At 42.2% G+C, this 25,258-nt stretch overlaps 1 protein-coding gene across 1 annotated transcript in view; it reads right to left on the bottom strand.

Annotated features, from left to right (window-relative positions):
• Nucleotides 1-645: 645 nt before the first annotated feature.
• The window catches only part of LOC120926967 (protein argonaute-1), a 193,802-nt gene continuing 169,189 nt past the window's right edge, over nucleotides 646-25,258 (bottom strand). Inside the window, exons 14-19 of the mRNA XM_040337319.1 lie at nucleotides 22,521-22,611; nucleotides 20,130-20,324; nucleotides 19,911-20,045; nucleotides 5,250-5,351; nucleotides 2,123-2,322; nucleotides 646-2,023 (exon numbers count right to left, since the gene is read on the bottom strand). Coding sequence (XP_040193253.1) covers nucleotides 1,915-2,023; nucleotides 2,123-2,322; nucleotides 5,250-5,351; nucleotides 19,911-20,045; nucleotides 20,130-20,324; nucleotides 22,521-22,611 — 832 coding nt within the window. The 3' untranslated portion in view covers nucleotides 646-1,914. The remainder of the gene's footprint in view (nucleotides 2,024-2,122; nucleotides 2,323-5,249; nucleotides 5,352-19,910; nucleotides 20,046-20,129; nucleotides 20,325-22,520; nucleotides 22,612-25,258) is intronic.

Raw genomic sequence — 25,258 nt, 5'->3', positions numbered from 1 at the left:
CTGGTCCCAGATCAAGTCGTATATACTGCTCTAGGTGCTAGAGAGAAGGCCAGTCCCAGATCAACGTCCTCCATATTGCTCTAGGCGCTAGAAAGAAGGTAACGTCAGACACAAGTGTTCTCACTATAAAGGCTTGGAACCATATTATTTTCCTCAGAACACTGTAAAGCAAGATGACTGGATAGAAACAATATAACCATTGGATCATAAAGTGGTTTCCTTAATAATTTGATCACAAAGTAACCTCATATGGGTTTGTTCTACGCATATGGTGTTTGGAATGCAATTAGAGAATTTGGAGAACTATTAATTTCATGTAAGAACTATGTCACTTGAATATCAGCTTTTGCAGGACATTTCTCTTTAACAGCATTGCCTTTAACTTTACAGAAACCATTTCCTATAATCTAAGTTGACAGCCAATTCTAGTAATTGACTGCTAGCAAGAAAAAAAAAAAAAGATTCAAGTCATTGCCCTCTTCCATTCCATCTTCACATTTGCTGGCAATAAAACATTTGGCGCATGGATTCTCATCCTACATTCCATGCTTAAGCTGTAAAGGTTCTTCTTCATACTGTACCTGCTACTTTGAGAAATCTGAGATCCTGCTAATATTTTCCTTAAAATACTGCACATACTGCACATTTCTGTAATATCTCTTTATGCATGAACCAAACAAAATGATGAATGAAAACCCTGAATTGAAGTAAAGCTGGCACTATGATCGAGGGAACCTTCAGTTTAGGCAAACTGAAGCGAAATGCGAGCAGCACTGACAGCCACTAAACCTAGCAAACAACACCTTCAGTAATTGTGCAAGGACTGATGGATGCACCTCCAAAACGTTTGTTCCCAATGAGCTGGTGCTTCTAGTGCCACTACGTACATCTGCCAAGCCAAAGGAGCAGAAACAATAACCTCATTTCTAGCACTTAAAGGGTTCAAGGCACTTTGCACAATTTTCTGTAACTTTAACCACCTTGGACCAATGATATTACAGTTTTAAAATGTATCACGTGCATTTGTATATGTGGCAAACAACTTGTTTGAGACAGGAAGGCACGCAGGAGTCAGGTCATCATCGAATAACACCACCCTATTGCTTAGAATAACCCAGCTCCGTTTTGCCTCAGTATAAGACGACCATATGGCACGAACGGATTTCAGGGGAAACATGAAGTAGTGAGCATTCAGTACATTTGGCTGGTTTATCATGCCGTGTAGCATGAAAGCCTTCCCTACATGAATATGGTGTACATTTGAGGTCTTGACTTATGGACATTTTATCCCCATGGCATTTCATATTATTAAATCACAACAAGAACTGAACCACTGTTGACCACTAGTTAGCCGACCACTGCTATATTCTTAGAAAATTAAGTGGCATTATTGTGCTGGTTTTGTGAAACACATGGTGTGGGAGCATCATCAAGGGGTGTTTTTTTATGCTCACATGTAATCTCATCAAGTCTTCTTTACTGTAATGGGAAAACAACAGATTTAGCTTTTGTTTAAGGCTCAAAACTGTTTGTTTTTTATATGATCTTTCATCACAAAATTGTTGCTATGCACATTCATCCTTCTCCACTGGAGCGCTGGGCTCAGCTTTTCAGTTTATTTGCCTGCAGTTTTGAATTTCAAGTCATTGAGGATTTTGTCGTGGCAACCAAAGGAGACCTGCTAAAATGGTGCTCTCTTACATTCCCACAACATGCAAAAACAAAAGCATCATTGTCCGAAGTGATTCCAAGTTGGTCCTGTGGGACGCCATTGGGCTTGTCAGTTTGTTGTGAGGTACCCTTGTGGGTTTAGGCTCAGAAACTTTGAAAACTACTCTGAGCCAATGAGGTACGGTATTGGGCAAACATGTCACACATCTAAATAGTCCACCAGAAAAGGTTTGCAATTGGTCATCATGCAAAATACATGGTGCGTAATGTGTCTTGATGAACTTGCACAGCCTTAGCTAAGGCTTGTGGATCCCGCCCATTGCTTTGTCCAGAGATGTGACTGCCTTCCCCACTGGAAAAGATGTAAACAACCATCAACCTCCGCCACAAAAGGAATAGCTCAGATTTTTTACTCAACTTTAATGGGTAAAATCTAAAGAGGTCCACTTACCTGTCATGTTCCTTATCAACCAAGTGGTATCGTGCTCTGAAAGCCACCAGTCGAGCATAATATGCAGGTGCAGGTATGGAAACAGACCGTGTGCAACGAACATATGTGTGACATAACTGGTAGGTGAGAATCTGAAGTTCATCAGCTGTGAACCGGTTATCATCCCAAAGAACATAGTAATGGGATGGACGGCTGGTGCCCTATAAAAGATAAAATAAGTAAAGTTAAAAGGTTAAGTTTTAAAAAAAAATGCAGCTGGTAGCTGATTCCCTGTTTTTTCAGCCAGTTGTAACTAGGGATGCACCGATACCATTTTTTTTTAACACTGAGTACGAGTACCAATACTTTTTTTTTTTTTAAGTAATCGCTCATACCAATTACCAATACCTATTGCCTAGGAGGAGTAGGTGGTTTGGAAGTTGGAGAGGGAAGGGAGTAATGGGTGAGGGCAGGATAGTTGAGGGTGGTTTGGGATAGGGGTTGTGGGGTGGGAGGGCTGGAGTGGTTGGGATGGAAAAGGCTGCGATCACTGGGAGGAGAGGAGGGGGGTGGGAGGATCATCGGGAGATTGCTGGATGGCTCGAAGGGACCTCTAGAGCAGGCATGTCCAAAGTCCGGCCCGCGGGCCAAATGCGCCCCCCCTGTTGATTTAATATGGCCCCCCTGGAGATTTGGATATATATGTTGTTTGTGGCCCCCAGGGCCACAAAAAATATATACCGTATTTATCGGTGCTGCCTTGGAGGGGACAGGGAGGGGGCAGGACGAGCGCTGTCAGATTACATGAAGAGAATCTGCGATTTACTCAGCAGTGTCTGTATTGGAAGTCCTGTCTCCTGGGATGCCATTGGACAACTGTTCTGTCTATCATAGGAGGCAGGATTTTGTATTAAAGAGGCCACAGCGTAAACAAGAGATTCTCCTGTTTGTAATCTGTCGGCACTCGTCCCGCCCAGCTCCCTCTGCCCTCCGAGGCTGCAGATGGGCATTGATCAGGCTGCACTGATGGCAATGGTAAGGCTGCATTTATGGCACATGTGAGGCTGCATTAGTTGCAATGGCAAGGATGCATTGATTGCAATGGTAAGGCTGCATTGATTGCAATGGTAAGGCTGCATTCATGGCACATGCGAGGCTGTATTCATGGCACATGTGAGCCTGCATTCATGGCACATGTGAGGCTGCATTCATGGCACATGTGAAGCGGCATTTTTGGCACATGTGAGGCTGCATTGGTTGCAATGGTATGGCTGCATTCATGACAATGGTGAGGCTGCATTCATGGCAATGGTAAAGGGTTGCAATTATGGCAATGGTGAGGCTGCATTCAGGGCAATGGTGAGGCTGCATTCAGGGCAATGGTGAGGCTGCATTCAGGGCAATGGTGAGGCTGCATTCAGGGCAATGCTAAACCTGTGCGTGTTATACGCTGATAAATACGGGATATCCGAATAACACGCCCAAGCTCATCCTTAGTCCTGAGCAGCGCTCTGGGATTCATTGGGGCCACAAAAGAAATATATACAGTATATCCGAATAACACAACCAAGCTCATCTCTTCATCACACACCGCCACAAAGGCAAGAGAATCCTGGTTGGGCGGTGTATTAGTGCTCAGACGAACACACTTAGACCGAATTTTAATGGTTCAAAGAATGTCAGCCCTCACGCATGTTCACTTTATCAAATCTGGCCCTCTTTGAAAAAAGTTTAGACACCCCTGCTCTAGAGTGTTAAATTTGGGTTATAGAGGAAAGGGCATGAGGGCTGGGCTATGTATTGGTGGCTGTGGACATATAAAATGAATGTATGGTCAGCCAGTTATTCATTTGCAGCAGTGGATAAGAATAGGAGGCTTTAGAAGTTGAGGACAATTTTGGGAGGGTTGGAGGCTGGTGGGGTTGGAGGAGGTGAGAGCTGGAAAGACAAGGGGGCAGAAGTGACAGCTTCTCTGCACACTGTATCCCCTCCTACACCTGCACTCTTAGAGCCCTTTCACACTGAGGTGCTGCAAAAATGCCTTAAAACGCCTTTAGCGCTATTACCGCGTTTTAGGGCGCCATTGGTAAAATTAATGCAACGCTGCGGGTGTTTTAACAGTGTTTTTTCCAGCGTTATTGAAGCATGGGCAATTTCAGTCCTGCTGTTGTAGATGCTCTTTTTTTGCTTGCATGTTTACATTTTTGGGAGATCATGTGACTTTTCTACAGCTCAGAGCAGATTATAGGCGATATTCAGACGTTTTTACAGCGCTTTCAATTCATTTCAATGAAGAGGGGCGTTTTTGGAGGGTTTTTTTCAGAGCCCAAAAGCTGCTCCAAAGATGCTGCTTGCAGGACTTTTCTCAACGCCCCGCCAGCGCAACGCCTCAGTGTGAAAGGGTCCATTGAGATGCATGGAGAGCGTGTTATGAGCATTTTAAGAGCACTATTTTTAACGCTAAAATGCTGTAAAAATGCTCCAGTGTGAAAGGGGTCTTATGCCACACCTTTGCACTTCCCCTTTCTACCACTGCCATCAATGCTCCTCTTGCATACCTCTGTATTCCTAACAAATCTCAGCCATAATCCTTTTTACCACTGTACCCCCAAACACCATGTTTTTCCACAATCCAGGTCACTTATACTGCCTGCAATTACTTTCGGACTTACAGTTAAAGATCATCGTTGTGCAGTCGGACCGCCCAAAACAAGCTGTGCTGCTGGGAAGAGGGCAGGAGCAGGGTGTGGTTTTCTGCAGGCACCTTGCAGGGATTGGAGCCTATCTACAGATCAGATCGGTCACAATGGCACATTGGCAGCAAGAATGGCACATTGGTACTGAAAATCGGGACCCAGCCTGCCGGGACACAGACATCCTGGGACAATGGACCAAGACTAGGCAGATGTGTGCAGGATCAGGGAGACATCACTTCCAGTATTGGATTTGGGTATCGGAGCATTTGCACAAGTACTGATACTCATGCAAATGCCTAGTATTGGCACCAATACCAGTATCGGTGCAACCCTAGTTGTAATCTTAATTATGTTAGCCAACTAAATCTCAAATTGAAAACTTTTAACATGATCTCTACTCCCCCTTATTACAATCATTTTCCTGCCCTTAAAGAGCACTTGATATACATTACCTGGATACCTGCATGACTGCACAGATAAAAATCAAACTCAAATGGATGTGTGATATTGGTGTCAACAGTTGTTCCTGCTGGAATGTTTCCACTTTTTCCAATCTGTATGTGCAAAAATGAAAAACATAAAAACGTGCAAGACAGAACACACACGGTTTAAAGCAGTAAAATACCAGTATTAACTGAAAAGTTGAATTACGTGAAATACTTACAAAGAAGGAAAATTCTGCCTTCACCGGAAATGACTTATGACAGTCATGCTAGTTGTGTGTGCAACTGTTTTATAGAAGTTGAAATTTTAGGATAAATGAGGCTAGGCAGACAGAATTAATAGCCCAACCGTTTTAATCTTTAATCTAATTTTTTTGCAGTCTGAAAATGCAAAAGGAAATGACAGAAAATCTTCTGAAGTTAAGGGGAACTCCCATCTTAGACAGTTGTCACTAGAACATGTGAAACTATTGGAAGGTTTCACCTCACCTCTTGCTCTCATGACAACCCTAACATTTAGGATTTACCCTCATATTCTGTCATGGTGACAATGGTCATCAGGATAAATGATGAAACTTCTCCCTAGAGTGTACAAAGACCACAATAAAAACTTGTCAGAGGGTTTAAACCCCTCATTAGCCTAGACAAAACTAAAACAAGTTTTGTCTTTATATACAGCTCAGGACCTTAGTCATACTGGCATCTGGGAAGTATAAACACATTTTTTTTTCCTTAGACCCGTTTAGGCAGCCCATAGGGGAGCAAAAACTGACCAGATTTTCCTATCCACACATTTGAAGTGGATGGGAAAATCCTCCCCGCCGTGTCATTGTATTTGGACAGACTGAAAATGTAATTAAAAAAATCTTTACAGGAGAGCAGGAGGGGGTGTGACCCTCCTCTGACTCCCTCAGGTGTGTTTGTGTAACGTCAGACAGCAGTAAAAGAATATATCTACAGCCACAGAGCATTAGGATCACACTCGCCACCTGCTGACTGCAGCAGAAAACAGTATAAAACGTATATGCAATATTTCATATGAAAGTGGTTGTAAAGGCTTAAAGATTTTTTTTATTTCTTAATTCATTTTCTGCATTAAGGTAAAAAAACTGCTTTCTTCAGCCCCTCCCTAAATACTTACTCAAGCCTGAGCTTGATCCAGCGCTGTGCCTGAGCGCAACGGTCTCCCCTCTCTCTCTCCTCACTAGACATGGAAGCAGCAGCTGGAGCAAGTGTCACCCGCTGCAATCAACCAAATGCTGCGAGGAGGGAGTGGGGGATGGGGCTGAGCTGTGCTGTGTATATCAATGGATGCACACAAGTTGGTCTGGGATCGAGCCTGCATGTCTGCCCCCACAGCATGCAGTTTGTTATGGAGGCACACAAAGAAGAGGAGGAGCACTGACGTGGATCCCCAGAAGAGGAGGTTTGGGGCTTCTCTATGTAAAACTATTGCACAAAGCAGGTAAGAATAACAGGATTGTAATGTTTTTGTTTAAGTTACATTAAACTTCTTATAAAATGTATTCCCTTCTAAAAAGCTCCTAAATCATTTTTAAATATAACCATGAATGCTTTTTATAAAAAAAAAAATGAAAATCATGGTAAGTATAATTTTAATAGAGGACCATTACTTTAATTTCAAGGTACAGTATTGTAATTTAACAGCTTCTCACTGGAGGTCACGTTCCTCAAAATGCAATTTAAATTTACGCACTACTTGGAGAGCCCACAGCTGAATGGTTCAACATTTTTCCCTTCCGAATCCAAGCCTGGTATGGACCTGGGGGGGCTACGCTAATTTTTTTTTGCCGGTATTTTTTTGCTTTACATTCAGCTGATAGCTGATGACTTATTAATTGTTAAGGACATGGCGGCCTGGCCCCCTCCTTAGCAACCAGCTTAAAAAAAGGGTTTAAAAACGTTTGTCGTTTGCTAACATTCGTTTTTTGTCCGTTTTGTTTTTTTGGCGGATGAAAAATAGGGCTTTCATCTGTTCAAAAAAATAAATAAATGATGTTGACGGAAGCAGATGAAAACGGATGCAAATGAATGATCATCCGTTGTCATGCATTTTTGCATAGGAATGAATTGATGTCTGTTTTTCACCTGTCAATGGATGGATGAAAAACGGAGAACGGTCAGTATGTGTGAAGGGGGCCTTAAGTGTAAAATGGATTTTTCAAACATCATATCCACCTTTTAGTCTTTAATACAAAATATAACAAATAAAAGTCCTTAAAATAAATTAAGTAGACTTTTACAACCCCAGTTCCCAAAAATTTGGGACACTGTGTAAGATCTGCATAAAAACAGAATGCAATGATTTGAATATCTCATAAACCCATACTTTATTTACAATAGAATATAGAAAACCTATCAAATGTTTAAACTGAGATAATGTACCATTTTAGGAAAAAATAAGGTCGTTTTGAAATTGATGGCAGCAACACGTCTCAAAAAAGGTGGGGCAGGACAACAAAAAGCTGGCAATGTAAATGGTACTAACAGGTAAGAGCTGGAAGAACGTTTTACAAGTAATTAAGTTAATTGGAGCAAACTGCTGGCGCTATATAAATTCTGTATAATAATAATAATAATTAACAACAGGTCAGACATGTGATTGGGTATAAAAAGAGCATCTTAGAGAATCAGTGTGTCTCAGAAGTAAAGATGGGCAGAAGTTGACCAATTTGTGAAAAGCTGCAACTAAAAATTGTCGAATAGTTTCAGACTAATATTCCTTTGCAAAGATTTTTAATATATAATCTACAAAACATAATATTATGGAAAGATTCCAAGAATCTGGAGAAATCTCTGTGCACAAGGGGCTGAAACAAAATGAGATGGCACTGTATTAAAAACATGCACAATTCTGTAATGGACATCACTACATGGGCTCAGGAATTAAACTAATAAAAACCCTGAGCTGCCACTCTCCCAAGCTGGCAGCACTAAAGTAAGCTACCCTCTCCCATAATAAGGGAATTCAATACCAGTGCGGTGTTAAATTACTCACTCATACTGTATCACAAAATATAAAGGATATAATATCACAATATTTTATTGCAAGTATACACATAGCATAACTATGCATCCAGTAATAATAATAATAAAAAAAAATAGTGACACTGAACACTACACTCCTCCATGCATCTCAAATCACATATGTCAGGTCACCTGCGGGACCAAGTGACTAGGCGCGCACCGCGGAGTTTGTGGACCCAACGGCCGACTGCTGAGGGTCGATGTCACGATCCTGGATAGGGAGTTAGAGCATATGATTCCCCAGGGCGTAAAGTCTAAGAGCCAGCAGGTTTTCAACAGGGCCTCTGATGGTAAGGATGGACTTAGCTGCAGCTGACTCCAGGTCACGGCCCCCAAGGTCTCCCAGCTGGCTCTGGTGGATGGAGAGGAAGCAGCAGTCCAGGGCAACAAGGAGTTTTCAGGAGGACAAGTCAAATGTCGGGGCAACAAGCAGACAGGGATGGTCAGGAGAACAATCCAAAGTCAGCGCATGGGTGCCAAAAGTAGAGCACATGGCAAGAATCACCCAGGGAAGCCTTCACACAATTGTTGCTTGGGCAAGATGGGCTTGCAGTGCATGGGGCTAAATAGTGTTTCCTGTTAGAGGCTGGGGTGGAGCCATGCTGAGAGAAGATTACTTAAAGGGGTTGTAAAGGTTTGTTTTTTATTTTCTAAATAGGTTCCTTTAAGCTAGTGCATTGTTGGTTCACTTACCTTAGGGTTAGGGATAGGGTTAGGGTTTCCCATTGTATAATAAGGCTAGGACTCAGGAACTGGAACAGGGACCTCCCACAGAGGTCAAAGGTCAGAAGGCGGGTTCACAGAGGTCAAAGGTCACAGGGCGTGGCTGACCCACCCCCACCAAAGTGTACCGCCTACCCCAACTAAGTCGGGGAATGAACAAGTCGGGCAAAGCGTCTTGCGCTGATTTATTTGTTTAATTTGTACAATTTCCCGAGGCGCGAAGTATACATATTTTTTTCCAATAGTTGAGTTCCTTTGTGAACTTTTTTTTACTCACGCAGCAATGGATGTTTTCAATTTTACGAAGGAACGTCATATTAATATTGAAGAAATTTTCCAACAAACACCTGGTCCTAATATCTATATGGAGAGGGGTTTCAAACAACTCCAATTTGATATGGAAAAACAAATAATACTTTGGTGGCACATAGATTCTTGCCTATATACATCTCAAAAGAAGCAAACACCTAGGAGATTGCGATGGGATGTCAGTTCCAACGATGGAGTTGAGGATTTGGAACTGGCTAATGAATAGTACCAGTTCTTTAATGTCTGTGAGCAAAAACAAAATAGCAGAACTTAAAGGAGTTGTAAAGGAAAACATTTTTTTGCCTAAAATTAATGTCTGCAAGGTAGACAGACAGAATAGTGTAATGATTCTGTTAAAAAAACAAGTAAATACCTATTAAATTCCTTCATCTATATCACCTCCGGCGTTCTAGTTTCTGTTCTCTCATTCACTTCCTGGTTTGCGGCGCTCGCTCATGTAAGAACTACATTTCCCAGTATGCATTGCAGCACGCCCAGTAATTCACACCTCCTTGAAGTCTCTAACATGTAGAGAGCGTCCTGCCGCACAGATGTAGTTCCCAGGAGGGGGCGAGCACGTCACTGACCACCGCAGTAAAGCCTCCCTTCATGGTGGTGAGTAACAATCAGACAAGCAGGAAGTGAACAGAATAGAGCAACTTCTGAGCAAAAACGAACAATGAGGAAGTGAAAAGAGGAATGTCTGCAGGTAAAGGATTCTTATTATGAAAAAAAAATTCCTTTACAACCCCTTTAAAGAAAGGATGGAACTGTTTATGGGGACAAAGGAGTGTGCCGACAAAGCGGCAAGTCTGCAGGCTCACTTGTCCAAATATGTTGGTGAAATCAAACAGAAAAAAAATTAAGAAATACCAAAGGGACATAAAAGATTTTGAAGAGAATACAATTTATAAATGGCAGGAAGATCTTAATCCAGCCAACTCAAAAGAATCCTTAGTGGAGAGAGAAATTAAAGTAAAAAATGTATTGGCAAAAATAGCCAAGAACTTTAAAGCCTTTAAAACTTGTAACATGCCTAGTACCCCATACTGCTTTTTATAACTTTTCACGTGATTTTACTGTTATTATTTTTAAATAAAGCCTTCACGGTTTTTATTTTTTGATCTGCACCATTGGAGCATTTCTTTCCTTTTTACACATGCTGTGTTGATCCATGAGTGTGGCCATTTTACCATCGGCCTTGTCCATCCGGGTTCCTGCTTCCTGAGGAGAGGTATCTGACAAGATTGGTTCCATCATTCAAGCTGGAGTGACAGTCCTCACAGATCCATGCGCACAGAGCCCAGGGTCCGCTGTGACCACCATGCCTTATCTGACTTGGTGTTAGTACTAACATGCAAGTCCACCAGAGCTGGTAAGAGTACCCATCTTCCGTATTTTGATATTTTGAAGATTGCTACAGACAAGCTATGATTGTTGTCTACGTTATCTAAACCGGCATAATCTGTGAAGTGTTTCATTCATCCATTGGGAAGCATACTTATGAACTCTCACATTGTTCACTGAACTTTTAACATTGTTCACTGCACCTGTTTGGTGATTCCATTCACCTGTTTGGAAACACATATATGGACTCTATACCAGCATTGCTTCCATGCTGAGTGAATTTCCCGATTGCATTTCTCACAGTCCTCTGTTGATTTCACTTTTATATGTTATTTGATTATGGCAAAAATTTCCACCAATCATTGAATTTAGCGCTGCATTTTTTGTTTTTTGTTTCCACTATTTCAAAGAACATACAGAAAAAGAGGTAGAAGAGGAAGAGGGAGAAAGAAAAAGAAATAAGGACAACTAAACTCAGGCACTTTTAGTCTAACAGATATACAGTTTTCTGAAAAAGAATTGGAAGTTTTATCAAAAAGTTTGAAATTTGCACCAGGTTTGATTTATTTGTTGATGTTGAAAAATATATTAGGAAATTAAATATTAAAAAACATTTCTCTTCACAATCACAAGTTTTTCCTACTGTGGAGGGTGGTACCCTTTACCAACACAGTGGTTTGAAAAACAATTCCGTGTTCAACCCCAAAAAGGGCACACACCACTTCATTGAGGTATTTAAAAACATGGTTCAAGGTGAAGTAAAATCCCTGGAAGTAATTAAACATAAGAATAATCAATCTATATGAGAGGGGATAAAACAGTTGGTCAGACCAGCAGACAAGGGGGGAGGGTTAGTGGTACACACCAAAGAGAATTATAATAAAGAAATTCATAGATTACTTGATGATACAGCTACCTATCAAAAAATTTAAGTTGATTTAAAAAACGAACTTACATGTTGGGTAAACAAGGCATTGGACAACAAACTTCTAGATAAAAAGGAGGCCAACTACCTAATCTCACATGTTCCTAGGGTTCCTGTTTTATATATAGTCCCGAAAATACACAAGAGCAAAGGCAATCCCCCAGGCCGACCCATAGTGAATGGGATTGGATCTCTCTATTCCAGAGTGGGTGAATATTTGGACATCTATTTCAAACCACTGATGATACAGAGCCCATCCTACCTGAAGGACAATCGTGATTTCATCCTACTACTCCAAAAATTAGCGGTTACTGAAAACATCATATTGGTTACAGTGGAAATCGAGTCCTTGTATACCAATATTAAACAGCCAGATGCCATTGATGCGATAAAATGGCCACTGACCAATATATCCCAACTCAAAAAACTCAAATCAACTTTCTGATAGAAGGACTCGGTCTGGCCATGGGAAATAATTATTTTTGGGCCATCAATAATTTTTTCAAACAAATCAGAAGGGTCGCAATGGGGGCACACTATGCACCCAGCGCGGCAAACATAGTCCTCAATAAATGGGAACAAGAAACCATTTTTAAAAATAGGAACCAAGCTTTAACCTTTTATAAAAGGTATATTGATGACGTCATCCTGCTCTGGGAGGGACCACAGGCAGGTCTTCAATCATTTCTTAAACAAATCAAAACAAATAAATATGGTTTAAAATTTACAGCTGAATGGAGCTTATCATCAATAAACGACCTTGACCTAACCTTAATAAGAAACAAAGATAGAATTGGCACAAAAACATTTTTTAAAGAAACCAATAGAAATGGGCTTGTGCCTACCAAGAGCTGCCACCACCCCAATGGTTGGGAGCAATCCCAAAGGGACAATATATGAGGATTAGGCACAATTGTGATAGTCTTGATGACTTTCACAACCAAGCGCAGATCCTGACAGACAGATTTCAAGAAAAGGGATGAATGAATGAATGAATGAAAAACTTATATAGCGCGGCACATGCGAACTGAATCGCCTCTACCCAATAGAAACTCTGTTTAAGGCCAAAAGTCAAGCATTGGCAATAGAGAATCCCTACTGACTACCAAAACTAAAAAGACACCTCCTTAGCATTCATATCAGGGTTTCATCGGCAATACAAACAAGTGGAACAAATAAAAAAAAAAAAACATTGGCCTATTCTCCTAAAGGATAAACACCTTAAAGCAGAGTTTGACCATTCCCGGGCGCCAGGTTGCAATTGCGACTAGAATTAGCGACCTGGCGCCTGGGGTGAGCCCCCCCGCGCGATCGCGTTCCAGCCGTTAATTGAGGTAGCGGCTTTGCGGGCTACTGCAGGCCTATAATTTCTACTGTAGTCTGGCACCATCTTGTGGTCATCGCTGGTATGACAAGAGACAACCAGCAATACTTTTGGGGATTTCTGCCTGTATTTACTGCCCGCCCATCTCCTTCCCAAAGTGGAGAATAGCAGGATGTGATTGTGGCCGTCATCTGGCGCCTTTTGTCTAATGGTCTAAAGTGTGGGGGGAGCTGGATCAAAAAGCTTCATATATATATTTTTTTATTTTAACCACTTAAGCCCCGGACCAAAATGCAGCTAAATGCCCAGGCGTTGCTTTAACAGACAATTGCGCGGTCGTGCGACGTGGCTCCCAAACAAAATTGACGTCCTTTTTTTCCCACAAATAGAGCTTTCTTTTGGTGGTATTTGATCACCTCTGTGGTTTTTATTTTTTGCGCTTTAAACAAAAATAGAGCGACAGTTTTGAAAAAAAATTCAATATTTTTAACTTTTTTCTATAATAAATATCCCCCAAAAATATATAAAAAAATATTTTTCCTCAGTTTAGGCCGATACGTATTCTTCTACATATTTTTGGTAAAAAAAAAAAACGCAATAAGCGTTTATCGGTTAGTTAGTTAGCAAAATTTATAGCGTTTACAAAATAGGGGATAGTTTTATTGCATTTTTATTATTTATTTATTTTTTACTACTAATGGCGGCGATCAGCGATTTTTTTCGTGACATTATGACGGACTCTTCGGACAATTTTGACACATTTTTGGGACCATTGTCATTTTCACAGCAAAAAACGGATTTAAATTGCATTGTTTATTGTGAAAATGACAGTTGCCGTTTGGGAGTTAACCACAGGGGGCGCTGAAGGAGTTATGTTTCACCTAGTGTGTGTTTACAACTGTAGGGGGGTGTGGCTGTAGGTCTGACGTCATCGATTGTGTCTCCCTATAAAAGGGATGACACGATCAATGCAGCCGCCACAGTGAAGCACGGGGAAGCCGTGTTTACATACGGCTCTCCCTGTTCTTTAGCTCCGGGGAGCGATCGCGAGGGGGTGGCTAGAAACGAATAGCCGCCCTCTCATCCCGGATCGCTCCCAGACAATTTCCGACCGCCGCATGTACCGGGGGGGGGGGTCCCGGTACATGCGGACCCCCGACCCGCGGAAAGGCAGGGACGTATATATACGCCCATCTGCCTGTACGTGACATTCTGTGGACGTATATATACACATGCGGCGGTCGTTAAGTGGTTAAGTAAAAACTGTTTTTTTTCCTTAATTAAAATTATTTTAGTATTTGTCATCTCCCTGCTTGGCCTCTTTCACCTCTTTTTATATATATTTTTTATTCTAACAGAGAATAAAATGGCGGTCATAGCATTCTGTCACACCGTATTTGCGCAGGGGTCTTGCAAGCGCATTTTTTTGGGAAAAAATACACTTTTTTAAATTAAAAAATAAGACAATAGTAGTTAGCCCAATTTTTTTTATATTGTGAAAGATAATGTTACGCCGAATAAATTGATACCCAACATGTCACGCTTCAAAACTGCGTTCGCTCGTGGAATGGCGACAAACTTTTAACCTTTAAAATCTCCATAGGCGATGTTTAAAAAAGAAGCCGTTGTTGTTACTGATAGCTATGAACCGACACCGTGGCTGACAAAATGTTAACCAAATCAATTTCCCTCTGAGTGAGACGTTGACTCACGCTATAACTTCCATGCCCCTAGTGACCAAATGAACACTTCCTGATGACGTAAAACCTTACGAAACGTAGGTCGAGACGAACCTTGGTCACGTCACTTCCGGTCCCTTTGGTATGTGTGCGTAGCGAGGTGGAACGCACGCTAGGTACGGGTGAGAGCCGCAATACGCCATTCGGCCACTAGACACTCATGCAGCCTCTATGCCAGGCTAAGGCACTTCACATGTAAGCAAGCCATTTGGCTTTTTAAGATTTATATTTTTTATTGACAAGCTGCTTTGAGTGGGATCGGGGGATGCGTCGGTTTTGGCGTGTCTGGAGGCGGGGTTTCTGCATCTGCCACGGGCGGCGCCCACTGTGGTCCTCTTAGGAAAACTGTGGACTACGGTCAAGTCAACTTTGGGCGTCTCGGGATTTTTAGTGGACACTCCTTTGTGGGACAACCTGAATTTGACGGAGGTCTTCAAACTTGATGGCTTCCTATCTTGGAAATTGGCGGGGATTCAAAATATTGCCCAGATTTACCATAACAATGTACTTAAATCGTTTCAAGACTTATAAAATGAGTTTGATCTACCTAGACAGCAATTCTACAGATATTTGCAACTCAGGCATGCCCTTCAGGCCCAAGGTCGGATTTCTGTCCTCCAACTATCTAGTCATAGGCTGATCATAGATATATCTACTGGCAAAGATAAAAAAGGAATGATATCCCAGGTATACTCCTCCCTTCTGTCGTCTATACAGAACTCGGCGACTTTACCATGTAGGAGAGGCTGGGCGGAGGACCTGGGGGACATTGACGGGGAGACATAGGACTCCTGTTTGCAAGCAGGCCCTTTGACCTCAGTTTCACAATCCCATAGATTGTCTCACCTGTTTCTGTTGCACAGGGTCTACCGCACACCCATTCAACTGTTCCGTTGGGGAAGGAGGGATTCCTCTCTGTGCCCCAAACACTGTGGGGAGGAGGGATCGCTTATTCACCTAATGTGGCGCTGTCACAAATTGCATCGGTTCTGGAGGAGTGTCACTGAGGTTATTTCCTCGGTGTTCCAGGTTCGGGTCCCGTTGGACCCCAAGGTATGCATACTAGGCGCTGTTGACGAAGAGGTATATCCTCCACCGGTTAATATCGCAGTGATTAGGCTTTTATATCTAGCAAGGAAACAGATAGCTAGACTCTGGTTGTCTCCGCATGTCCCGACTAAAAAACAATGGGTCGATCAGGTAAACCTCATTATTGTAAGGGAGCACTATACATATCAGCATAGAAATGCATCCAAAAAATTTACCTCCATCTGGCAGCCCTGGTTGGAGACGCCTGGATTAGCACCTCCGAGACTGGTCATGACTCGGTTGTTGCAGATGTAGGTGGTATTCCCCCTCAGGGGTTAGTACCTGTTTGTGCATGGCAATTTTTACACTAATGGGCATTATATTGTGGGCACGTGAGATTACATTATTGGTGGGTGGTGGTTCTAAATGTCTGGGCAGACTGTGAAGTGCAGAATTTCAATGTGACCCGTTGGCCTAGTGTTTGGTCTAGTGGAGGGCAAGGCGTTTTTTTGCCTACCCGACCCTGTGTTACTTTAGTTATTGACAATGTATGGTTTTGGTATCTTTCTTGTGCCTCAGTGCTGACATGCGTAAGCCACTTGTCTTTCAGTGACGATATTCTGTGCATTTCTCATGTATGCTGATTTATATCTATGTATCTGAATTTCTTTTATTTTTGGCACAATAAAACATTTTTCTGATTAAAAAAAAAAAAAGATTTATATTTTTTATAATAAAGGGGATTACACTATTTTCGATTCCTCTGTAATTTTCTGCATATATCCCACTCGTGACTTCAGGCCGGAGGAAGCTATCTTGTATATACACCATCCATCACTGTCAGCAAGCGGTGTCTTGCATACAAGCGCATTAGACCTACTTTTTAGCTAAAGTGGTCAATTTTATCTGGTAAGCAAATTTCATACTTGAGCACTTGGGTGACCAACTGTTTAACTGGTGAAGGTGTATTTTTAAATTCCTTTGAAAAGATTCATCCTACTATTCAAGAAGAGTCACAGTCGTTTATGACTTTATCACATATACAATCACCTTTGATGAACTGCTTTTTTTATCATTCTATTAAAAAAATGTTGGTATATGTTTTCGAATGAATTTATACCACCTTATATGAAATAGGTTAAGATATCTTCTTGGGTGCATTTTTAGCACGTTTTTATGTGGTTTATTATTTTTCACCATAATGGTAGATTAGTATTCAAGCACTTCTTTCACCTGTTTTCCCATGTAATTTATATTTTGTGATATGAGTGTTGTAATTTAACACTGCATTAGTTTTTGTTTTTATGGTCTTAGGAATACTTCCAAAAATCACTGTCTTTGAAAACAGTTCTCCGTGCCATCTAAAAATTCAAGCTAAAGCGCCATCCTGCAAACAAGAAGCCCCAGCTGGATATGATCCAGAAAAGTTGCCAACTTATCTGGGCCAAAGCTCAGTGAAAATGGTCTGTTGCAAAGTGGAAACTGTTCTGTGGTCAGACAAATTAAAATTTCACATTCTTTTTGGCAACCATGGGTGCCGCATCCTCTGGACTAAAAAAAAAAAAAAAAAAAAAAAAAAAAAGAGAGGGACCTATCAGCTTAGTGCGTATGAAATGGGCAATTTGTACACCTGGAAAGGCACCATCAGTGCTGAAAGATATATCCAGGTTTTAGAGCAGCATATGCTCCCATCCAGGTGACGTTTTTTTTAGGGAAGGCCTTACAATGCTAAACCACATACTGCATTTATGACAGCAACATGGCTTCATAGTAGAAGAAGAGTCTGGGTGCTTAACTGGCATGCCTGCAGCCCAAACCTTTCACCAATTGAAAATATTTGTCAAGTCTTAAAACAGAAAATTCTCCCCCGAAGAGGACCCAGGACTGTTGAGCAGTTAGTACCGTAATTCTGGCAAGCACAGGATAACACTTCTGACCCAAAATTCCAGCAACTGGTCTCTTCAGTTCCCAGATGTTTACAGATAGTTGTTAAAAGAAGAGGGGTTGCTACACTGTGGTTAACATGGCCCTGCCCCAACTTTTTTGCGACATATTGCTTCATCAATTTCAAAATGTCCTTATTTTTTTCATGAAATGGTACATTTTTTCTGTTTAAAGTGATACTAAAGTCTGTTTTAAAATAACAAACATGTCTATCCCTTTCATGACTAAGCCTATTTCTGACATTTGGTGTTTACAAGTTAAAATCCATATTTTTTGCTAGAAAATTACTTAGAACCCCCAAACATTATAAATATATATATACTTAGCAGAGAATCTAGAGAATAAAATGGTGATTGTTGCAATATTTTATGTCACACAGTATTTGTGCAGCGGTCTTTTAAACTCAACTTTTTTGGGAAAAAGACACTTTCATGAATAAAAAAAAATTATTAAAACAGTAAAGATAGCCCAATTTTGTTTGTATAATGTGAAAGATGATGTTACGCCGAGTAGATACCAAACATGTCACGCTTTAAAATTGCGCACATTCGAGGAACGGTATCTAAAAATCTACAGAGGGGGTCTAGTGCTAGAATTATTTATCTTGCGGCGATACCTCACATGTGTTATTTGAACACCGTTTACATATGCAGGTGTGACTTATGTATGCGTTTTCTTTGCTGCTCGAGCTCGCGGGGACGGGGGGTTTAAAATGTTTTTTTTTTCTTATTTTTTTTTACATTATGTTTTTAAAAAAATAAATAAAAATGTAATCACTTTTGTTGCTGTTACAAGGAATGTAAACATCCCTTGTGACAGTAATAGGTGGTGACAGGTACTCTTTATGGAGGGATCGGGCGTCTAAAAGACCCCAAATCCCTCCTTTGCACTGCAAAGTATTCAGATCGCCAAAAACAGCGAATCTGAATAATGTATTTTTTTTTAAAACAGCGCCATTGGCAGCGGAGTAAATCCGGAAGTGACGTTGTGACGCCGCTTTTGTGTTTACATACAGGACACTGGAATGAAGCCATTTCCGTCTTTGTGCCAGTCTGTTTATAGACACCAGAAGAGGCGGATTGTGGATTGGGTCTCCCGGTGGCACGAGAGGCCCGGTAAGAGGTTGTTATCCCTGGAAAGCCATCCGCTCGCTCTAAAAAACGGGTGGCAGCTGCGGGCATCATCCCGGTATAACCCCCTAAAGCCGAGGCCGCATTTATTTGGACACGCGGCGCGAAGGGGCTATACTTGCCTGCTCTGTGCAGTGGTTTTGCACAGAGCAGTCAAGATCCTCCTCTTCTCGGGGCCCTCGCTGGCACTCCTGCCCCCCCCTCCTGCCGAGTGCAGCTCTGTGTGTCCATTCAGACACAGCGGCAGCTTGGTCCTGCCCCCTCTGTCTCCTCATTGGCTCACTGACTTTGATTAACAGCAGTGGAAGCCAAAGGTGCTTGGCTGCTGTCTCAGCTAATGAGGAGGTGAGTCCCAGACAGCCGAGTCTCTTGTGTAACATCATTGGATCTAGATGGGGTTCTGGTCTGCTACACAGAATGCATTAAGATAAAAAACCTTCTGCCTATACAACCACTTTACACATTGGACAGGTTTTCTATTTTCTATTGTGACTAAAATATGTTTTCTTTTTGGAAATTGGGATTGTAGTTACATTAACCAAGGCCTACTGGTACGGGTAAATTTGGTCTGGTTATTTTGTTTTTTAAGTGTTCTAGTCATGAAAGCGATAAATACTTATAAAGACGAAAACATCAGACCTGAATCATGAACATGCTTCTTGCAGAACAGGTCAGTCACCAGGCTGTTTTCAATAACTGCATCAGCAACATTTTAGGCCAGAACATTAAAAGTTAAAGTCCACCCTAACACTAAAATCCATGCATCTACAGACATCCACGTTCTAACACTAACGTATCTAGCCCTGTAAAGAATAAATCAGTGTACATACCTTTCTTGAAGCTGCTCCGATCCGGTCTCCAGCTGCAACAACGGCTGCGAAATAAATGGGGAGTGACTTCACTCATGGACTTACTATGTGGCTTCCATTGTCGGCTGTCTCTTCCGCACCCGCCTCACAGCGAAGCTGCAGCTGACAGCTCAGAAGGGGATCGGGTCGGATTGGCTTCAAAAAAAGGTATGTATACTGATTTCTTCTTTATAGGTCTAGATAGGTTAGTGTTAGATTGTGGATGTCTGTAGATACAGGGATTTTAGTGTTAGGGTGGACTTCTACTTTAACATGCACAAGTAAAATATAAGTTATCACTTACCCGTTCACTGCGATCTGCACAAAATAGGCGTGTGTGGTGACGTTTCTGCACTACTATGTAGGTGATGCCTGGCTGGTAGTCTTTCTCTAGTTTAATACAGGCATCGCGAATAGCCAGCAGCTCGTAGTGCAATATCTGAGGAGGACACAACTACTTGTCATTTCAAAATGCTGCCTAGTGATCAAACAAAAAACACAATCAATCTAACTAGCCATTTACCTGTGGAAGTTGTCCTTCTGGAACACCATCTCGATAGAAAATAATTCTGGTTGGTTTGAACCGAGTAGATTTATAGAACTGGATGAGAAGCTCCCGCACCATATACGACAGGTCCTCAATGATCTCTTGTCGAGGGCGCTGTACTCTCACTGTGGCACAGTATCTGCTCGGATGAGCATCCATGCTGCCTACCACCTGTGTTCATTTAAAAGCCATTTTATCAGTGCCTAAGAAGAGCAGTAGTTAAATAGATATAATTTTCCTTTAAGGCTGAATTTACTAGCACAAGATGCACTTTCTTCAAAAATATACCTCTGAAGTACTCAAAAGACAAAATACTTGTGAAATAAGGGGTTTGTACAACTGTTTGACTGTCTTGTTGATCCTGCAGTGAGAAAACTCATTGATGGAGTATATCTAAACTACTGTAGCACCCTTTAGTTGTTTTTTTCTAGCAGAGTAGGAAAAATTAGGTAGGCCTAGCTAGGCCTGTTTGTTTTTTATTTTGGGCTAAAAGTGGCTCAGGGCAGAGCTGGGTGACTCACAGGTAAGCATCACTGTCACCTCCCTATTCTTTATAGAGGTTCTAGAAAGAAAGGAGAGAAGAGAGATGGAGCTGTCTGGGTTTTTTTGAGGAGCCTTGACCAATTTCCAACCTGGATTGGCAGAGGGCAAGTCTTCTTAAATACCTAGGGTCAGCCCAGCTGGGAAGGAGTTGTCGGGTGGAAGTGCTGGAGTGAGCAAGTGTGAAGGCTGTCGGGGGCCTTCAGGGAGCTACCCAGTCTAAGGGGGAGGGGGGTGACCTTGGGCCAGGGCTCGGGTGCATCCAGGAGGAGAGATGAGATTCTGGAAGAGAGGCACTTGAGAGAGCAAGGAGATGACAGCGGAGACAACATTGCCAAGAGACTCCAGGGAGGACAACTGGTCGTAGCCATAAGGGCTGGTGAGTGAAGCACAGTCGGGAGGACTGGGGAGGCATGCCTGAGAAAACTGGGAGTTTTCAGATTGAGATGGGTGCAGAACCAGAAGAGTGGACTGTGGGAAGGACAGTGGAGAGAGGTCATTGCAGCCAGGCTGGCTGGCAGGGCCTGAAGAGAGATATCGGGGGTTGGTAGCGGAATAGGGGACAGTTAGCACCAAGTTTTTCTACACCATAGGGGCCCGAGGCCTCTGCCCACAAAAGGCAATCCACTACGGCCTGGCTGAGTTAGCCTCAGGCCCAACCATGTGGTGCTAGCTAGACTGGAGGAGTAACAGTCTGCAGCAACTGAAGTGCTGGAGGAGGAGTAACAGTCTGCAGCAAGTGAAGTGCTGGAGGAGTAAAGGAAAAGCGGTCTTAAAGTGGAGTTCCACCCATAAATATAACATTACATCAGTAGTTTTAAAAAAATGTCATTAGTCCTTTAAGAATTTTTTTTTTTTTTTTAGATGCCTTCAAAGTGTTGTTGCTAGGCAGAATAGTTCATCTTCCTTCTTCCTGCACCTAGGTGCTTAATGCTTCCTAACCTACACCGCACAGACTCCTGGGAATGTAGTGGGTGTAACTTTCCAGGAGTCTGTGCACTCCCTAGTCTCGAAGAATCAAAGAATCATGTAACTTGGACAGTACAGGTGCTGAAACCTGATCTGAAACCTATTACACTGCTTGTGCAGCTTTGAGCATGTGCGAGATCTGCAAGACTGAAATCCAGGAAGTCATACAGTCTGGCTTCATGATGCCCACACTTAAGATGGCCCCAGTCAATTTCTATTTTATAAAGTGTCTAAATGCTGTAACAAGCTAACAAAACGGACCTTAGTTTACAGACTAACTTTACTAGAATACATTAAGCTTGTGTATTACAGGGGTATTTATATTTAAAAAGTGAAATTGTGGCCGGAACTCCGCTTTAAGCAAGTGTTTGTGCTGGAGAGAATACTGAAGTGTATATACTGGAATGTATATAGAAGTCCCAAGCAAGTTGTGCTGAATCATTCTGGGCATCCCCATCCAAGTTCAACCCCCTCAATAAAAAAAACAAAAAAAAAACAAAGCTTATGGACTGTTCTATGTCTCTGAGTGAGTGAGAGATGGATGTCTGTTGGGGCGGGGTGTCAGGTAAACCACAGTAATTAGCAACCCCTACATGGTTACACTAGTAAAATCTATTAATATGCAGGGAATGATCACATCTGTGGAGCTATTTAATTGTTTAAGGCCAGTAGCTAAGAACTGAAAAAGGTAAAATTTTAAGACTTCAAACGGTCTAAAGTCTAAGGCCAGCTAATAACTGAATACTCATATGAAGTTAATATGTTTGTAAAAATATGTAAAAACTTTCTAGATTGTTACTAATGGTGTGAAAAACACCTTGTGAAATTAGCACTAGTTATTGTGGTTAAATTTCTCACCGCAGTAATCGAAGGCTTCTTGCCATCACCAGCAGGCGGGTGTGTGACATCTGCTCCAAGAAAAATGACTGGCTGCTGGAAGACTGCGGAGCTGCCATGAGAAAAATATTAGGTACATTTATTATTTGAAGAAATTACTTATTTCTTCTAATTAAAAGAATAATGCCCTGTACACACGATCGGTTCATCCGATGAAAACGGTCTGATGGATTTTTTCATCAGATATCCGATGAAGCTGACTTTCATCAGTCTTGCCTACACACCATCAGTTAAAAAAACGATCATGTCAGAACGCGGTGACGTAAAACACAACGACGTGCTGAGAAAAATGAAGTTCAATGCTTCTAAGCATGCGTCGACTTGATTTTGAGCATGCATGGATTTTTAACCGATGGACGTGCCCACAGACGATCGTTTTTTTTAACCATCAGAACATTTTAAAACAAGTTCCTAGTTTTAAAATTAGTCCATCAGACGAACCGATCATGTGTACGCGTCATTAGGATAAGGAGAAGAAAAGATACACTAAAATAACTGGTAACTAAATATATTTTAGATTGCCTGTACATGACACAAATACTTCGTACTGTCCAAGCTTATTAGTGTACAGTGCTTTTGGAGCTATACTGTTCCCTAATACAGGCGGTCCCCTATTCACAAACATCCAACTTACAAACAAATCCTGCTTACAAACGGAGGGAGACAACAGGAAGTGAGAGGAAATCTACCCCATGGAAGGGAAATGCACGCCTGTAAGGCCCCGTACACACCATCGGATCTATCTGCTGAAAACCGCCGGACCGTTTTCAGCGGACAGATCCGCTGCGTCCGGCTGCCGGATTTCTGTCTGATGGTTGTACACACCATCAGACAGAAATCCGCGCGTAAACAATACGCGGGGCGTGGCCGCGCCGTCGCCGCGACGACGTGGGCGGCCTTGAAGTTTAAAGCTTCCACGCATGCGTCGATTCAGTACGACGCATGCAGGGGATGGCGGTCGGTCGGACGTGTCCGGTGAGTCTGTACAGACGACCGATAACGTCCGACGGATAGATTTCCAGCGGACAGATTGGTTAGCATGCTAACCAATTTTGGTCTGCTGGAAACTGTCCGATCCACCGGACAATTGTCCGCTCGGGCCTACACATGACCGGATCGATCCGCTGGAACTGTCCGGCAGACAAATATCAGCGGATAGATCCGGTCGTGTGTACGGGGCCTAAGAGTTATTTTGGGAAAAAGGTACCTCCACTGATGCTTTATCACCAAGGCTTGTTTCCACACAAACCCCAAATTTTCAAAATCCAATTGTCATTGGGACAGAAAGTGAGGTGAAATCTTCTGAATAGGGGCACAGACAGAAAAAAAATTACATGGGTGTTAACCCTTGCTTAAGCTATCCAAAAAGCTTAAAAATTGTTTTTTTGTCTGGAGCTACACTTCAAAAATGTACCTGTTCTGACTTACAAACAGATTCAACGTATGAACAAACCTACAGACCCCATCTTGTTTGTAACCCGGGGACCGCCTGTACACAGTTTTTACTGCATACAACTTGTTAAATACAGTGCCTTGCGAAACTCTGCGACCTTTTGCCACATTTCAGGCTTCAAACATAAAGATATAAAACTGTAATTTTTTTTTGAAGAAACAACAAGTGGGACACAATCATGAAGTGGAAAGAAATTTATTGTATATTTCAAACTTTTTTAACAAATAAAAAACTGAAAAATTGGGCGTGCAAAATTATTCAGCCCCCTTAAGTTAATACTTTGTAGCGCCACCTTTTGCTGCGATTACAGCTGTAAGTCGCTTGGGGTATGTCTCTAAGGCCCCGTACACACGATAGAATCTATCCGCAGATAAATCCCAGCAAATGGGTTTCTGCGGATAGATCCTATGGTGTGTACACGCCAGCGGATCTGTTTCCGCGGAGAAATCTCCTCTGGGATGGATTCCAGCAGATCGAATATTTGTTGTGCTGCACAACATATCCATCTGCTGGAATCCATTCCAACGGATGGATCCGCTCGTCTGTACAGACTTACCGGATCCATTCGTCCAAAGGGATTCCCCGCACGCGTCGTAATGATTTGACGCATGCGTGGAATTCCTTATATGACAGCGTCGCGCCCGTCGCCGCGTCATAATCGCGGCGACGGCGCGACACGTCATCGGCAGAGGATTTCCGCGCGGATTTCAATGGGATGGTGTGTACACTCCATCCCATCGAAATCAGCGGATATCTTTGAGAGGATTTATCCGTGGAAACGGTCCGCTGGACCGTATCTGCGGATAAATCCTCTCGTGTGTATGGGGCCTATCAGTTTTGCACATCGAGAGACTGAAATTTTTGCCCATTCCTCCTTGCAAAACAGCTCGAGCTCAGTGAGGTTGGATGGAGAGCGTTTGTGAACAGCAGTTTTCAGTTCTTTCCACAGATTCTCGATTGGATTCAGGTCTGGACTTTGACTTGGCCATTCTAACACCTGGATATGTTTATTTGTAAACCATTCCATTGTAGATTTTGCTTTATGTTTTGGATCATTGTCTTGTTGGAAGACAAATCTCCGTCCCAGTCTCAGGTCTTTTGCAGACTCCATCAGGTTTTCTTCCAGAATGGTCCTGTATTTGGCTCCATCCATCTTCCCATCAATTTTAACCATCTTCCCTGTCCCTGCTGAAGAAAAGCAGGCCCAAACCATGATGCTGCCACCACCATGTTTGACAGTGGGGAT

This window comes from Rana temporaria, chromosome 2 (genome assembly GCF_905171775.1).
Source record: "Rana temporaria chromosome 2, aRanTem1.1, whole genome shotgun sequence".
In the NCBI taxonomy this organism is placed as follows: Eukaryota; Metazoa; Chordata; class Amphibia; order Anura; family Ranidae; genus Rana; species Rana temporaria.
Note: the sequence above shows the minus strand (reverse complement) of the source record. Positions and strands in the feature narration are given on the sequence as shown.